Source organism: Orcinus orca, chromosome 17 (assembly GCF_937001465.1).
Source record: "Orcinus orca chromosome 17, mOrcOrc1.1, whole genome shotgun sequence".
Taxonomy (NCBI): Eukaryota; Metazoa; Chordata; class Mammalia; order Artiodactyla; family Delphinidae; genus Orcinus; species Orcinus orca.
Genome location: NC_064575.1, coordinates 12,535,860 through 12,553,450, shown reverse-complemented (window position 1 = coordinate 12,553,450; position 17,591 = coordinate 12,535,860). Strand labels below are relative to the sequence as shown.

At 34.9% G+C, this 17,591-nt stretch overlaps 1 protein-coding gene across 8 annotated transcripts in view; it reads right to left on the bottom strand.

The window, feature by feature from the left end:
• The window catches only part of CSPP1 (centrosome and spindle pole associated protein 1), a 193,953-nt gene that overhangs the window by 36,895 nt on the left and 139,467 nt on the right, over positions 1-17,591 (bottom strand). For all 8 annotated transcript variants that reach the window (XM_033437555.2, XM_033437560.2, XM_049700437.1 and 5 more), the window contains 3 exons: positions 12,600-12,729; positions 9,878-10,025; positions 1,581-1,733 (listed from right to left, as the gene is read on the bottom strand). In XM_033437555.2, coding sequence (XP_033293446.1) covers positions 1,581-1,733; positions 9,878-10,025; positions 12,600-12,729 — 431 coding nt within the window. The remainder of the gene's footprint in view (positions 1-1,580; positions 1,734-9,877; positions 10,026-12,599; positions 12,730-17,591) is intronic.

Here is a 17,591-nt window from a genome sequence, read left to right as displayed (position 1 = left end):
CAGCTGCACCAAAACCCTGGTAGTGTACAGAAAGGCAATAGACAATAAATTCTGCTATGCATATTCAATCATCAAGCTTGTGCTCCTTCTTGGGAATGGGTCATGGAAAGCTTTGATTTTTCCAGGGCTTTTGCTTTGTAAGCAGAGCTAGATGCCTAAAGTGTTATTACTATGACAGAGAAAGTTCTAGGCTAAGAGAGAACTACAAACAATACAGGGTGTAGAAGAGAACGGAAGAGAAGGGGTCTGTACCACTGATCTCAATAAAGACTACCAGAAGCAGAAGCCAATGAAGAGAAAAATAATGATAATCAGAAAGAGGTCAAAATTCTCTTCAATAAAATGGAAAGGTGTTTTGATGCTGCTATTGTACACTGAATTATTACAGACTCAGAGTGAGAGCCAAATTAGTAATTTCATCAAAATCAAAAGTTATAATTTTAGTACTCCAAAAATCAAAACTAGATCCACTGTGTAAAAATCTATTGTGGATCAAAGTAGGAAAGCATTTTCTTGTAATTAGAGATCAAACAGTGATACAGGCTGTCCATGGAAACAACCAACCACATAGCTCATGAAGTGTTCAAAAAGGCTGCAGAGATCAGTGCTACCATCAAAGGCTTGAAAGATGCAAGGTTAGTAATTCTAATCAGAGCTCACCATTTAGTCTGCCTATTTGGCCAATATGCATTAAAAATTTTTTTAAGTTTTTAAAAAACTGTATGATTAGTCAGGGACATTTTAGAAAGACTTTCTAATATAGAGTTCTTTTCTAGTCTAAAATTAAAATTTCTGTGAATGTACAAAAGAGAATTTGTCATAAATAAATGGTTACTTTATAGGCATCAAAATATAGTGTAAGGTGGTATATTCTTTAAACTTCATTTGAATTTTAAATATGTAACATACTTTCACATATACTTGATAAAGAAAGATGATTACAACTTTTCCTGGCAAGTCATAAGGAAAGATATTGAATAATCTTCAATTTACAGAATCTTTAATTAAAGGACCCTGTTTAATAGCAAATCAAAGATATTTGCTTATGAAAGGCAGATGTGACCAGAAGTCAAAGTAAACTTTTAATTACTTCATTTATTTCTTTGTATATTGTGGTTTTATAAGGGAGGGCAACTGATTATAAAACAAACAAAAAAAGAATTTCACCGTATAATTTATCATACAACATCTGATATGTTTTCACTAATTCAAACTAATTCTGATGGTATAAGAACCCATAAACTTTACCAAACTCTGTATGGGTAGAAAGACTATTTGATTTTAAGAAATGCCCTCCCCATCAGCAAAATAAAAGTGTTAGCAGCAGCTAAAGTATACATAAGCAAGTAATAAAGCTGAGAATACATACATATTATTAAGGAGCAAGATGTATTTCTTTATTCACTTTTTTCAAAGTACCTATGTAGAAAAGTTATTGTAAATAGCATGAATAATGTGTTATGCTTCCTGACTCAGAGTAACCAAATTCTCAAAATCATAAGAACTTTCTTGGAGAACAGAACAACTTTAGAAATGTAAAAAAACCCAAAAAAACAAAAGAATAGAATGTGATTAGAAACCTGAGTTTTTATTTGCAGAATCTTCTAGGTTCTCAGCATCTGAAGTGGCTAAATTTTGGTCTAGAGATACAACAGCCCTTTTATCTTCATATGTTCTTGCATCTGGGTTATGGAAGGCATCTGTATTTTGTCTGTGCATCCTATTCAAATCAGCTGAGAGGGAAAAATAAGCCATTTATTTCAATAAATGCATTTCTATAATTAGTATACTTAATACATTTTCTTAAAGTAGGCAAATGGAGAGAAAAACAATAGGACAGAGCTGGAATAATTCAATGGTATCTTGGTGCCCTGAAAACAGAAACAAAATTATCAAAACTTGTAAGAAATTTTTCAAAAAATAACCTTACAAAATAAATTAAAAATCAGTAGAGAACTTGAGTATATGGATTTTTGACAACCCATAAAAACCATATTCATATCTATGTTACTTCAGAACTCTGAATATCTTAATACAGAACATAGTTACAATTCAAAACAAGTCATAGTGAAATTTACCCAACATCATTAGTATTCCTAATGAAAAAATATCATGTGGAGTGGAGTTTTAAAATATATCCACAAATTTTTTTACAATCCTCCCTTAAAAGATGGAGCTCAATTCCCCTCCCCTGGAGCGTGGGCTGTTTCTTATGAAAAGGATACTGCATGCACAATGATGGTATATGACTTCTGAGGCTACTTCATGAAAGACAATATATCTCCACCTTGCTTGATCTATTGGCTCACTCACTCTGAAGAAGCCACCTACCATTTCAAAAGGACACTTAAGGAGCTCTAAAGACAAGCCCACATGGCAAGGAACTGAGGCCTCCTGAGCTGTGTGAGGGAGCCATATAGGAAACAGATTCTCCAGTCCCAATCAAGACTTCAAACGACTGTAGCCCCAGGTGACATCTTGGACTGCAACCTCATGAGAGATCCTGAGACAGAACCATCCAGCTAAAACACTCACAAATTACTGACTCAAGAACTGCAAGATATGGGCTTCCCTGGTGGCGCAGTGGTTGGGAGTCCGCCTGCCGATGCAGGGGACACGGGTTTGTACCCCGGTCAAGGAAGATCCCACATGCCGCGGAGCGGCTGGGCCCGTGAGCCATGGCTGCTGAGCCTGCACGTCCGGAGCCTGTGCTCCACAACGGGAGAGGCCACAACAGTGAGAGGCCCACGTATCGCCAAAAAAAAAAAAAAAAAACACATATATATATATATATATATATATATATATATATATATATATATAAAATTGGTAGTCCATAAAATAAATCTCATAAACTTAAAAACATTGAAATAACAAAAAAGTATATTCTCTGAACAAAACAGAATATATGCTAGAAGTGAACAACAGGAAGCTATCTGGAAATATGTCCAAATATTTGGAATTTTTTTTTAATATCTTTATTGGAGTATAGTTGCTTTACAGTGTTGTGTTAGTTTCTGCTGTATAACAAAGTGAATCAGTTACATGCATACGTATATCCCCATATCCCCTCCCTCTTGCATCTCCCTCCCACCCTCCTTATCCCACCCCACTAGGTGGTCACAAAGCACCAAGCTGATCTCCCTGGGCCATGCAGCTGCTTCCCATCAGCTATCCATTTTACATTTGGTAGTGTATATATGTCAACGTTACTCTCTTACATCGTCCCAGCTTACCCTTCCCACTCCCCATGTCCTCTTGTTTACTCTCTACGTCTAGGTCTTTATTCCTGTCCTGCCCCTAGGTTCGTCAGAACCATTGTTTGTTTGTTTGTTTGTTTTTTTAGATTCCATATATATGTGTTAGCATATGGTATTTGTTTTTCTCTTTCTGACTTACTTCACTCTGTATGACAGACTCTAGGTCCATCCACTTCACTACAAATAACTCAATTTTGTTTCTTTTTATGGCTGAGTAATATTCCATTGTATATATGTGCCACATCTTCTTTATCCATTCATCTGTCGATGGACACTTAGGTTGCTTCCGTGTCCTGGCTACTATAAATAGTGCTGCAATGAACATTGTGGTACATAACTCTTTTTGAATTATGGTTTTCTCAGGGTATATGCCCAGGAGTGGGATTTCTGGGCCATATGGTAGTTCTATTTTTAGTTTTGTTTCTTTCTTTTTTTTTTTTTTTGCGGTACTCGGGCCTCTCACCACCGTGGCCTCTCCCGCCGCGGAGCACAGGCTCCGGATGTGCAGGCCCAGCGGCCATGGCTCACGGGCCCAGCCGCTCCGCGGCATGCGGGATCCTCCCAGACCGGGGCATGAACCCACGTCCCCTGCATCGGCAGGCGGACTCTCAACCACTGCGCCACCAGGGAAGCCCTATTTTTAGTTTTTTAAGGAACCTCCATACTGTTCTCCATAGTGGCTGTATCAATTTACATTCCCACCAGCAGTGCAAGAGGGTTCCCTTTTCTCCAACCCTCTCCAGCATTTATTGTTTGTAGATTTTTGGATGATGGCCATTCTGACTGGTGTGAGGTGATACCTCATTGTAGTTTTGATTTGCATTTCTCTAATGATTAGTGATGTTGAGCATCTTTTCATGTGTTTGTTGGTAATCTGTATATCTTCTTTGGAGAAACGGCTATTTAGGTCTTCTGCCCATTTTGGATTGAGTTGTTTGTATTTTAGATATTGAGCTGCATGAGCTGCTTGTATATTTTGGAGATTAATCCTTTGCAGTTGCTTCATTTGCAAATCCAAATATTTGGAAATTTTTAAAACTCACTTCTAAATAATCAATGGGTCAAAGAAAAGGAGAATTAGAAAACTGAATTGAATGAAAATGAAAACATAAAATATCAAATCTGAGATATACAGTTAAAGCAGTACTCAGAGGGAAATTTGTAGCATTTTTAAATGCATATATTAGGAAAGAAATAAGGTCTCAAACCATAATCTAAGCTTCCACACTAATAAATCAGAAAAAGAAGAGAAAATTAAAAGCACAAAGCAAACAAAAGAAAGAAAATAGTAAAGAGCAAAAATCAATGAAATAGGAAGAGAAGAAAAACAGAGAAAAATCAATGAAAACAAAAGCTGGTTCTATGAAAAGATCAATCAAATAGATAATCTCTAGGCAAACTGGTTAAGAAAAAGGAAAGAATATAAAAGTTACAAATATCAGGAATAAAAGAGAAGCAGGTGCCATCACTATAGATCCTACAGAGCTTAAAAGAATAATAATAAAATATTATGAACAACTTTATGCCAAAAAATTCAAAAACTCAAAAGAAATGGATAAATTCCTCAAATGATTCAAACCACCAAACTTCACGATTTGGTGTCATGATTTCTAAACATTGTACTAGAGTTCCTAACCAGGGAAAGGACAAGTAAAATAAGTAAAAGGCATTCAGATTGGAAAGGAAGAAATAAAACTCTGTCTACAGATAACATGACTGTCTACATAAAAAAAAAAAATCCTGAAGAATCTACCAAAAAAAAAAAAAAAAAACTACTGAAACAAATGAGTGAGTTAAGCAAAGACAATACACAAAAATCAACTATATTTCAACAAACTAGCAATGAGCAATGGATATTGAAATTTTTAAATGTATCTTTTAAAACAGTAACAAAACACATTAAATACTTAAGTATACAATTAACAAAATAGGTTTACAAAATAGAACTACAAAATATTGCTAAGAGAAGTTAACCAAGACTAATTAGTGGATAAATATTCCACATTTATGGATCAAAAGACTAATATTGTTAAATAAAGATGCTGGCTTTCCCAAAACTGACTTACAAAGTCAATGAAAAATCCCACCTTGCTTTTTTTTGTTAAGGTTGACAAACTGAGTAAAATTTATATGAAAATGCCAAGGAAGTCAAGTTGCCAAAACAATCTTGAAAAAGAAGAACAAAGTTCAAAGACACACCTCTCCATTTCAAAGCTTACTACATAGCTACAATAATGAAGAGAGTAATAGGGCATATGGACAGACATCTACATCAATGAGACATAACTGAGAGTCAAGAAATAATTTTATGGTCAACTGATTTTCAACAAAAGTACCAAAGCAATTCAAAGGGGAAACTGTTTTAAAGTTGACTGTGTGATTTTAGCACAACCCTATGAATATACTAAAAACTACTTAATTGTATATTTTAAATGGGTAAATTGTGTGTTATGGGAATTAGATCTCAATAAAGCTATTATATATATATATAAACAAAAAAGACACAGAAAGAGGAACTGTCAGACTGGAGGAGACTAAAGACACATGACAACTAAATGCAACATGGGATCCTGGACTACAGCCTGGAACAGAATAAGGATTTAGGGGAAAAACTGGTGAAATCCAAATAAAGTCTATCATTTAATTAATAGTATCATAACGATTTTAATTTTCAGTTTTGATCACTGTGCCAAGATTACGTAAGGTGTTAACATTAAGGGAACCTAGGTAAAAGGTACTCTCTATACTATCTTTGCAACTCTTCTATAAGTCAAATTATTTCAAAACAAAAAGTTACAATGAGATGTCACTACACACTTAATAGAATGACAAATTTCTAAGACAATCTCAAGCACTGATGAGGGTTCACAGCAACGGGAAATCTCATGCTCTGCTGGTGGGAATGCAAAATGGCACAACCACTTTGGGAAAAGGTCTGGGAGCTTCTTACACAGGTAAACATACACTTATTATATGTCCCAGCAATTCCATTCCTAGGCATTTACCCAAAAAACCTGAAAACATGTCCACACAAAGACCTGTAAGTGAATGTTTATAACAGCTTTATTCATAATAGCCTCAAACTATAAAGAATCCAGAAGTCCATCAACTGGTAAATGGATAAACAACTGTAGTGCTTCCCCACAACAGAATACTATTCAGTAATAAAAAGAAATACACTACCGACATATATAACAACATGGATAAATCTCAAAAACATCATACTAAGTTTCTGTATGACAAAGACATAAAAAAAGACATAAAAGGCAATACTATTGTGCCAGAGTGCAGATCAGAGACTGACAAGGGTATCGGGCTGGATAAGTTAGAAATGTTCAATATCTTGATTATGGCAGTGGTTACCAGAATCAGTTATCAAAACTCAATGAACAAAACACTTTTAAAGGGCGAATTTTGGACTTCCCTGGTGGCGCAGTGGTTGAGAGTCCGCCTGCCGATGCAGGGGACGCGGGTTGGTGCCCCGGTCTGGGAGGATGCCGCGTGCCACGGAGCGGCTGGGCCCGTGAGCCATGGCCGCTGGGCCTGCGCGTCCGGAGCCTGTGCTCCGCGGCCAGAGAGGCCACAGCAGTGAGAGGCCCGCGTACCGCAAAAAAAAAAACGGGCGAATTTTATTGTATGCAAATTGTGTCTCAATAAACAGCATAAAAACAAACATAAATCTAACTGGGGCAAATGTAATACATAAAAGAAATACAAATATTTAACCAAATATATGTGAAGCAATCTTGCTATTAATCAATTAGAACTATGAGATATTTCTGCTATCTTTCAAATTGGTTAAGTATTTTTAAATTTTTTTTTTCACTTTTTTTCTCTTGGTGTACAGGTTTTTTAAATTTTTAATATACAATAGAGTCAAGTAACATCACCATAATCAGAATACAGAAGAGTTCCATCACCCCCAAAAACTCCATCATAGTTACTCCCTCTCCTCAGCTATCATCTTTGGTAACCAGTGATTTGTTCTCCATTGCTACAGTTTTGTCATTTTGAGAAACAGATTTTAAGTGTAGTACAAGTAATCAAAACGAGAGGTATTTACTCTAAAAGGGTTGATGCTATGTTAAAATTGTATGAGTAACAGATTTTGATATTTTATTAATAACGAGTTTACCTTATAAAGAGATCTTTCTTAGAGAGCGAAGATAATGGTGAACATTCAATTTCTTTAATTTGTTTGTAATAAAAGATCAAAGATGAAACAGGAGTAATTAGAAAAGCCAGCAGCTGAATTAAAGTTACCCAACATAACCCATTATATGGTCTTGGCCATCTCATGAAAAAAAGCAAAACACTGAACTTTACTACATTTTTTTTTTTTGCGGTGCGCGGGCCTCTCACTGTTGTGGCCTCTCCCGCTGCGGAGCACGCAGGCTCAGCGGCCGTGGCCCACGGGCCCAGCCGCTCCGCGGCATGTGGGATCTTCCCAGACCAGGGTACGAACCTGTGTCCCCTGCGTTGGCAGGCAGACTCTCAACCACTGCGCCACCAGGGAAGCCCTTTACTACATATTTTAAAAAGAAAAATTATGTTCCCTCTCTCTCTAAAATATAACAGCCACATACAAAACAAACTGATATTCTTTAAGTGATGAGTTTACTTGCTTTGAAAATATCATTAAAAAAAAAAGTTCCACTGCATTTGATAAAACAGCACACCTTTTTTATTTCATGGCATGACTGTAGCATTAAATAAGCAAACTAAACATTACCACTAAAAGTAAAAATCTCAGAAAAGTTTGCTCCATTCCTGTCAGGTCAAGCAATTCTAAAACAGTATTTTATAATTCAATAACAAACACTTATCCTACTCACTTCCACCAATTAAACATACACAAAACACTGTAATTGTATTGTCTGAACTGGATATAATCTTAGAGCAAGCTGGAAACTTCTAGGAAATTATTCCAGTGTTTCCCAAAGTTTCTGTTACATAAATAAGCACTTCCTTCGTGGTAACTGTTATGTTTCTATCAATTTACAATTTAAATTTAATAGCAAAGACTGGGCAGATGCTTATCAATCTCATGTCCTCCTCCTGGGTATAAAGAACCCAAAACTTCCCAGCCTCCCAAGCAGTTACTTTAGAACCTTATAACTAGGTCTGAACAATGGAACAAAGACAAAAGTGATATTCCTCCACTTTCAGGCCAGGCCCCAACAAAATTCTCAACTTGTTCTCCCACCCTCTGGACCACATCTATGCAGCTAGAAATAAAGGACTCCAAAACGGTGGAATGACACAATGGAAGAAGCTCACATTCCCAAGTCACCTCTTGGAGGAGAACCACCCAAACAGCATCAGAATGTGACTTAAGTGAGAAGTAAATTTACACTGCCTTAAGCCTTAAGCCTCTGAGAAATGGGAGTTCTTCGTTAGAGCACTTTTCGTTAAATGCCTTTACTTTCAAAGGAAATGTTATAATACTATCCATTAATAGAAAATCAGTGTTTTTTTAATATATATTCAAATAAACATTTAACTTCTAGGCTTATCTATGCATCACCTAAAATCATCTCATCTATAAAGAGAGAGTAAGAGTTCTAGTCTTCAAAACTGTGAGGAAAGTATTTATGAGGTGAAGAAAGGAAAGGAATAAATCCTTTGGAAAATAAAAGAATTATCTCATTAATTTAAGTGGGCCTCAAATATATCTTTTTAAAAAAGTCATCTTTAACAAAGAATCAAAGGCATAATACTTAAGAACTCTAATAACTCAGTACCCCTCAAAATCTTCTGATTTCATCACTCAGCTATACCTACAACAAAGCATAAACCCAAAGAATGTGAAATTTACATTTTTACCATTTTAATGGGTTTCCAGTTATTCATTTCTCATTTACAATTAAACAATTTTTAAAAAACCCATTATCTTTCTCTGCTTTTATTCTAAGCTAAAAGCTAATCAGAGACCATTCCAATATATATAACAAGTTATATAAAGCGTCTTTTCAAAGTGCTTGTTGTGTGATTTCTAGATGGAACATTTTTAAGAGTACATAATTGAAAGATAAATCAATATAATTCTGCAACCTGCCAAAACTTTCTGAGGCCAGATCTTTGTCAAAGGAGTCCTGCATTGTGCAAGTACATGGCATATATGAATTAAATATAACATCCCCCCACTACACCGGATCACTTATTTTAAAGACGTCTTACTAGTTTAAAAACAAATTGCAATAAGGGTTTTATTGTTTTTACTAGAAAACTTTTAAAAATTCTAACTACTAGTTTGGGTAAAAACTTGCCAACTAACATGAACTTTTCTGGTGTATCTGTGGGGAGGAAGGTGATCTCCGCGTCTTACTCTTCCGCCATCTTCAAGGTCCCCCCTCTAACATGAACTTTTCTCTGCAACTGAGTTATTATCATTGGAGGGTGAAAAATTTTTAATAAAGATAAATGAATAGTAATCTGAAGAAAAAAGGCTTTTTAACCTGTTATTATGCTTACTATCAAAATACCTCTTGCATTAAGCTGTACAAAAAGAGACCTTGCCTTACAGACTATGATTCCCACTTTTTTCTACTCCCCATTCTTTTAAAAAGTTAAACTTAGTTTCTCTTAAAAACAACAAATCAATGGAAATAACATACTTATCAGATTTCCTTTTGCATCTCTCAGAGGAGCACCACCTCCACCTTTCCCCCAGGGGTTATAACTTCTCATTTCAGCTTCTAATTTAGCTTCATATTCTTCTTTTTCTTCTCGTTCTTTCTTTCTTCTTTCTTCTCTTTCTCGAATCTTAACAACATTAAGAAACATTCATAATAAGTGCTGACAAGTATTCTGATACAAAAAGTTAGTTTTAATATCAGATTTTATTTTTCTTATTAGAGAAAAAACTGGATTTTTTTTCAGTATACTTCACTATAAAATTTAACATCACAAATATATTTAAAAACAATTTAAGGGGCTTCCCTGATGGCGCAGTGGTTAAGAATCCGCCTGCCAATGCAGGGCACACGGGTTCGAGCCCTGGTCCAGGAAGATCCCACATGCCATGGAACAACTAAGCCAGTGCACTACAACTACTGAGCCCGTGCTCTAGAGCCCATGAGCCACAACTGCTGAGCCCATATGCCACAACTACTGAAGCCCGCGCGCCTAGAGCCCATGCTCCGCAGCAAGAGAAGCCACCGCAATGAGAAGCCTGGGCACCACAACGAAGAGTAGCCCCCCTGCTCGCCGCAACTAGAGAAAGCCCACATGCAGCAACAAAGACCCAATGCAGCCAAAAATAAAATAAATTTATAAAAAAATAAAATAAAATAAAAACAATTTAACAACACTTTGCTAGCTGGAATATATAGCTGCTACTCCCTCACATCATGTCACTTGAGTCCTTTCCAGCCACTGGTGCCACTTTGGACTAAACCAACTCCATCTTCCCACCCCCCAGCTTCATTCCCTCCCTAACCTCACCAGTTTCATGGGGACCAACAAAATCTCCCTACTTCCTTTTTTCATCTACCCTTTCACGGGATCTGGTCAGCAACAAACTACTCCTCACACCTCATGAGATCTGGGCCAACTACTTCCTATACCTCACCAGACCTACTCTACCCCGGGCAAACTCCATTCCCCAAATTCAAAGCTGTTGAAGGTTCAAAGTTCTCTGGAGAGTGTTGGGCTATTTAAGTATACTTTATGAAAGCATAAAAAACAAATACAGTCTTATCATCATCAAGTATAAGCACAGGGTTGGTCTCTAAAAGCATAAATAGGCAATGAATAAAGATCTACATTTTGGAAAGCTACTTTTAAAATCATAACCATATGCATGGAAAATTTAAGCAACTACTCCAGAAAGGCCAAGGAAGTTATCACATACATAAAATAAAATTCTAGAGTTAGGAAATCTGGTTTTGTCGGTGGTGTTTTTAATATGCTCATTTGAAAACAGATAAATGCAGTCTTTTGTTTGTAGAATCATAACACACAAAAAAATAATGTTGGTAATTCTGTAATTTAAAAAAATCCACCTTCCAAGGAGGTTGCCCAACGTAAAAAACTGAACAAAAAAGCTGAGCTTTAGAAGAAATCCAAGTGAAACTTTGTAGAAAAGTACCTCAGGTGAATATATACCTAGAGTTCCAGGGTCCTCTCTGGAGGAGATATGAGTATTCCCCTCAAAAAACCCATACATCTAAAACAGTTACTCTTTTATTTTTTTAAGCTATTAACTTATTATTATTTATTTATTTTTGGCTGCGTTGGGTCTTTGTTACTGCGCAAGGGCTTTCTCTAGTTGCGATGAGCAGGTGCTATTCTTCGTTGCGGTACACAGGCTTCTCATTGCAGTGGCTTCTCTTGTTGCAGAGGACGGGCTCTAGGTGCACAGGCTTCAGGAGTTGTGGCACGTGGGCTCAGTAGTTGTGGCTCACGGGCTGTAGAGTGCAAGCTCAGTAGTTGTGATGCACAGGCTTAGATGCTCCACGGCATGTGGGATCTTCCTGGACCAGGGCTCAAACCCGTGTGCCCAGCATTGGCAGGTGGATTCTTAACCACTGCGCCACCAGGGAAGTCCCTGATACAGTTACTCTTAAGTAAACTCTCTCCAAACATTACAAACCACAACAGAACATTATCCTCCTCCCTAAGCATTCTACCTCTTTTTTTCCCTACCATCAGAGTTCACAGCCTCATTATTCTCTCAGATTACAACACTCAGAATCATCTTCAAGCCCTCTGTTCTTTCCTCACTCCCTAAATCTAAGCCCTATCAATGGAACCCCAGAATTGTCTCTTGGATGCCCTCTCCATCTTCCCCACCTGGTTCAGCGCCTTGTTACCTCCTGGCTGGACTACCTCAATAGTTTACTAAAAGGTTTCTCTGCCACATCTCTTTCCCAACCATCCATATCAGAACCAGATATCTTCCTGAAAGCCACATCTACTCATATCAACTATTTCTTTCACTCTTTGGTTTAAAATGTCCTCCCTTTGGCTATTGATAACAAGATGAAACTGAAAAACCCTTATTAGCTATCCTTCACAATCCAGCACAATCTAACACTCCAGCCCCTTCTCCTACATCAATTCCATTTACTGAATACACCAGGAATTTCACATTTATTCACTGTATAACATGCAACTCAAATATCATCAACCATGTGAAGCCCTCCTAACAGCCCAGGCAATTATTCTCCCTATCCCATGCATTCCAGTCTACCAACATCAAACCTTATCACACTGAATTATAAATGAATGGAATTTGTTCTCCTCTGCCACACTCTGAGTTTTAACAGACCACTGTACTAACACATAAGATGTTTAACATTAGATGAACAAACGAATGAATAAAAAAATGAATACCTGCTGCTGCAAAGCTTCTTGGTAAGACTGAAGTGACTGTTTTGAAGGCTTTGGTTTACCTTCAAAAAACAATCCTGAATTTATTGCTCGATCACTTGTAATTTTCAGTTCATTCTGTCCAACCGTACTCCTACATCAAATACACAATAATCCAGATTCATTTATAACAAAACAAGAAGAAAATGCAACACGCCTTTGAAATAGCATGGCATTTAAGTACATTTAAAATAGGGAAAGAATTTCTCTATAGTTCAAAGAGAAATCCTTAAGTAAATGACCCCTATCTCTGCTTTCATAATTAATGGAACTTTCAAATCTACTGAATCTATTTCTTGACCTAGGTGGCAGTTACATGCAAGTAAAACTTTCACATACAAGTAAAAACAGTTTGTAATAATTCATCAAGCAATATACGTATTACTTTCGCACTTTTCTGAATGCAGTGGAAGTCCCTCTAGTAATATCATAACTAATGACTTACTCAATAAATTTGCTCCAAAATAAAGTATTGAAAATAACTTCCTAGCCATTTCAAGAATAAAACAATATAAATACAGTAAAGAGTCTGACTATCCCAAATAAATTTAAAATTTTAAAAAACTTACAAGGAATCAAAAAAGAATTTTTAACATATTACAGTAATATAAACCTCAAGGAATAAAGTACTATTTGTTTATAATACATGTTAAAATACAGGAATATAGCCACTTTGAAGAAAACAATATATTTAAATATCTTTATTATAAAAGATAAACTCAAATATTATTTTTAAAATAAAACTATACTAATAAAAAAAGAGACTACAAAAGGCTCCTATCTCTGAAAACAACATCATCACCTTTTTTTTTTTTTTGCTGGCAGAAATAAAATGTGTGCTTTATTGTTCTGGGGATTTTTTAAAATATATTTTTTATACAATTTTAAAGGTTACTTTCCATTTACAGTTATTAAAAAATATTGGCTATATTCCCCATGTTGTACAATATATCCTTGAGCTTATCTTACACCCAAAAGTTTGTCCCTCCCCATTGGTAACCACTGGTTTGCTCTCTATATCTGTGAGTCTTCTTTTTTGTTATATTCACTAGTTTGTTGTATTTTTTAGATTCCACATACAAATGATATCATACAGTATTTGTCTTTCTCTGACTTATTTCACTTAGCATAATGCCCTCCAAGTTCATCCATATTGCTGCAAATGGCAGAATTCTGTTCTTTTTTTTACGGCTGAGTAGTATTCCATTGTGTATATAAATCTCACCTTCTTTATCCACTCATCTGTTGATGGACATTTAGGTTGCTTCCATATCTTGGCAACTATAAGTAATGCTGCTATGAACAATGGGGTGCATGTATCTTTTCGAATTAGTGTTTTTGTTTTTCTCAGATATATACCCAGGAGTGGGGAGTAATACAGTAGTTCTATTTTTAGCTTTTTGAGAACTTCCATATTGCTTTCCACAGTGGCTGCACCAATTTACATTCCTACCAACAATGTACCAGGGTTCCCTTTTCTCCACATCCTCACCAACATTTGCTAGTTGTGTTCTTTTTGATGACCATCCTGACAGGAGTGAGGTGATATCCCATTGTGGCTTTAATTTGCATTTCTCTGATGCTTAGCGATGTTAAGCCTCTTTTCATTTGCCTGTTGGCCCTGTGCACGTCCTCTTTGGAGAAATGTCTATTCAGGTCTTCTGCCCATTTTTTAATCGGGTTGTTTGTTTTTTTGATGTTGAGTTGTATGAGCTGTTTATATATTTTGGATATTAACTCTTTATCGGTCATATCATTTGCAAATATTTTCTCCCATTCAGTAGCCTGTCTTTTCCTTTTGTCGATGGTTTACTTTGCTGTGCAAAAGCTTTTAAGTTTAATTAAGTTCCATTTATTTATTTTTTGCTTTTATTTCCTTTGCTTTAGGAAATGGATCAAAAAAACGTTGCTACAATTTATGTCAAAGAGTGTTCTATGTTTTCTTTGAGGAGTTTTATGGTTTCTGGTCTTACATTTAGGTCTTTAATCTACTATGAGTTTATTTTTGTATATGGTGTTAGAGGACATTCTAGTATATGCCTAGGAGTGGAACTGCAGTGTTGTATGGTAAGTAGACATTTAACATTTTAAGAAATTACCATTTCCTGCAACTGCTTTTTATATACTAATTTTGTGTTCATCAATTCTGCTAACACTATTAATTCTATATTTTATCTGTACATTCTTTTGCAAATAATATCAGTTTTCTCTCTTCTTTTCTAATCCTTGTACCTATCTTCCTTTCTTTCTTTCTTATTTTTGACCTTGCTACAATTATTGAGCCCTAAAAGTAATGACAATAATTACACTAGTCATTATTATCAATCTCAAAAAGAGTATTTTAAACATTTCACCATTAAGTAAAATATATGATGTAGGTTTTTCATGTTTATACTTTCTCAGTGTAAGCAGCTCTCCCTCTAATATACTGACATATTGAATTTTATTAATGCTTTCTTTGTATCTATTGAGATAACCATATAGCTTTTTTCTTTGTTCTCTTAATATGATGTATTACAGTAATTGATTTTACCATAATGTCAATATCTAACACCAATTAGCATTTAGTATATATCAGACATTGTTCTAGATGCTTTACATATTTTAATTCATTCAATCCTCAGAATAACCCTATGAGTTGATACCACTATTATCCCAATTAACAAACAAGAAATAAAACTTAAGAAACTTGCCTTAAGCTGATTAGTAAAACCTGGATTCAAACCAAGGCACTCTGCCTGCAGAGCCTACACTCTTAATTGATACGAAATACTAAGTTTATTCATTCTACTTTCCAGAATAATTGCAATTTGGGATGAAATATCCTTTTCTACTTTATGAGGTTCAATTTTAGGATTCTTCTGTGAGTGAAACTAGCCTATAACTTCCTATTCTCATATTGGCCTTGTCAGGTTTGAGTATCAAGAGTATCATAGTCTCAGTAGCAGTGTGAATTTGATACTCTGTATTAGTTTGTGTAAGATTAATTTTTTTCCTTGAATGTCTGGTGTAATTAACCAGTCCATCTAGATGCAGAGTTTATTTTGTGGGATGATTTGAAACTTGTGATCCCCAAATTTTAAAACAGTTTTGATATTATCAATGTTTTTTTATTACTTCTTATCAGTTTTATTAAGTTAAATTTTAATAGGAATTTTTCTTCACTTAAATTTCTAAAGTCACTGTCATAAACTTGTTCATAATATATTTTTATTGTCTTTTTAAGGTTAACTACAACTAAACTGACAATTTTTTTCATTCCTAATATTTCTTATTTATACCTTTCACTTTTGGTTTTTTCTTTTTTTCCTTGACCAACATCAGTAGAGAATTATCTATTTTAATAGTGTTTTCAAAGAACTTTAGATTCTGTTGATCCTCAGTATTATATATTTCTATTTCATTTATTTCTCTTCTTTATTATTTCTTTCCTTGCTTCTTTGGGTTTACTTTGCTATTCTTTTTCTCACTTTTTAGATGCCTGATAATTATTTTAATTTTCATCGTTTTTACATATTTCCTAATTTGTTCCCTGTTTTCTAATTTCCAATATATCGAGGGTTTGTTATTTTAAAAATTGATTTCTACTTTAAATGGTCCATAGGATATGAGTCTACCAAAATTTACTGAGATTTCCTTTAAGGACTAGGATGTGGTAAGTTTTATAAATATTCTTGTGAGATTAGTAAAAATAGATATTCTCAAGTTTGAGGTGAACTTCTATACATTTCCGCTAAAATAAGCTTGTTAATTATGTTAAGTAAATTATTCTCTAACTTTATTATTTTCTGCTTTATCTAACACTTATATAAAGAAGTAATAAAGTCTCACATTAGGATACTATATTTGTCAACTTTTACCTGCAGTTCTTTAAAGTTTTGCTTTATGAATTTTGAGATGATGTTTTCAGGTACATAAAAATTTTTGTTATATTATCCTGCTAAAATGAACCTCTATTCTTTATAAATGGATCCTCTTTGTCCCAAACAAACCCTTATGACTGAAAAATCCATTTCATCTAATGTTACTATAGCTAAACAAATTTTAGTATAATTCATCTTCTCCTAGTATATCTGTACCCTTTTACTTTCAACTTTTCTCTACCACTTGCTCAAGTATATCTTATAAGTAACATGTACCTGGATTTTGCTTCTGCAACTAGTATGACAAGCTTTCTCTCTGACCTATATACTTTACCATTTACTAACATCAAATTTAATTTTGCCATTTAATTTGGACTTACAATCAGATTAAATAGGCTCCTTAAACCTTTCAATGTTTCTTTTTGTTCTCTTTTTTTGCCTCCTTTTGGATTTTTTTTTTCCTCTAGCACACTAGTAAGTTGCATCTTTTGTCCATATATTTTTAGTGGTTATCCTAGAAATATAACACCCATACATAACTTATCAAAGACTAAAGCTAATCGAAATCTTTACAATGCTCACAAATGATAAAGATTTTTAAACACATTAACTCCATCTAACCCCATCCAAATTACATGCTATTCCTATTAATTACTCTTAATTTTACTTACTTTTAAACCCATTATAATTTTACCATACATAATATTTATTTAATTCCATCTACATATTTACCACATTTTTTTCTTTCTACTCTTTCATGTAACTCAGACCTCCCCTATGTGACCTTCCTTCTGCATTTAGAATTGTACTTACTAAGGGTCTGCTAGTGGCAAATTCAGCCGTTTCTCTTAAAATATTTTTATTTCAATCTCATTCATGAAAAATAACTTTGCTGAGTACAAAATCATCTCAACAAATTGACGGTATCTATAGTTACCTTCTGAATTCCTTCCTAGAGTTCATTTGAAAGTAATGCCTTTTCTTTCTGGCTGTTTTTAAGTTCCTCTATTTCATTTATGTTCTAAAGTTTTACTATGATTGTCTTGGTATGGAATTCTTTTATTTCTCCTGTTTGAGAGGTATTAGGCTTCTA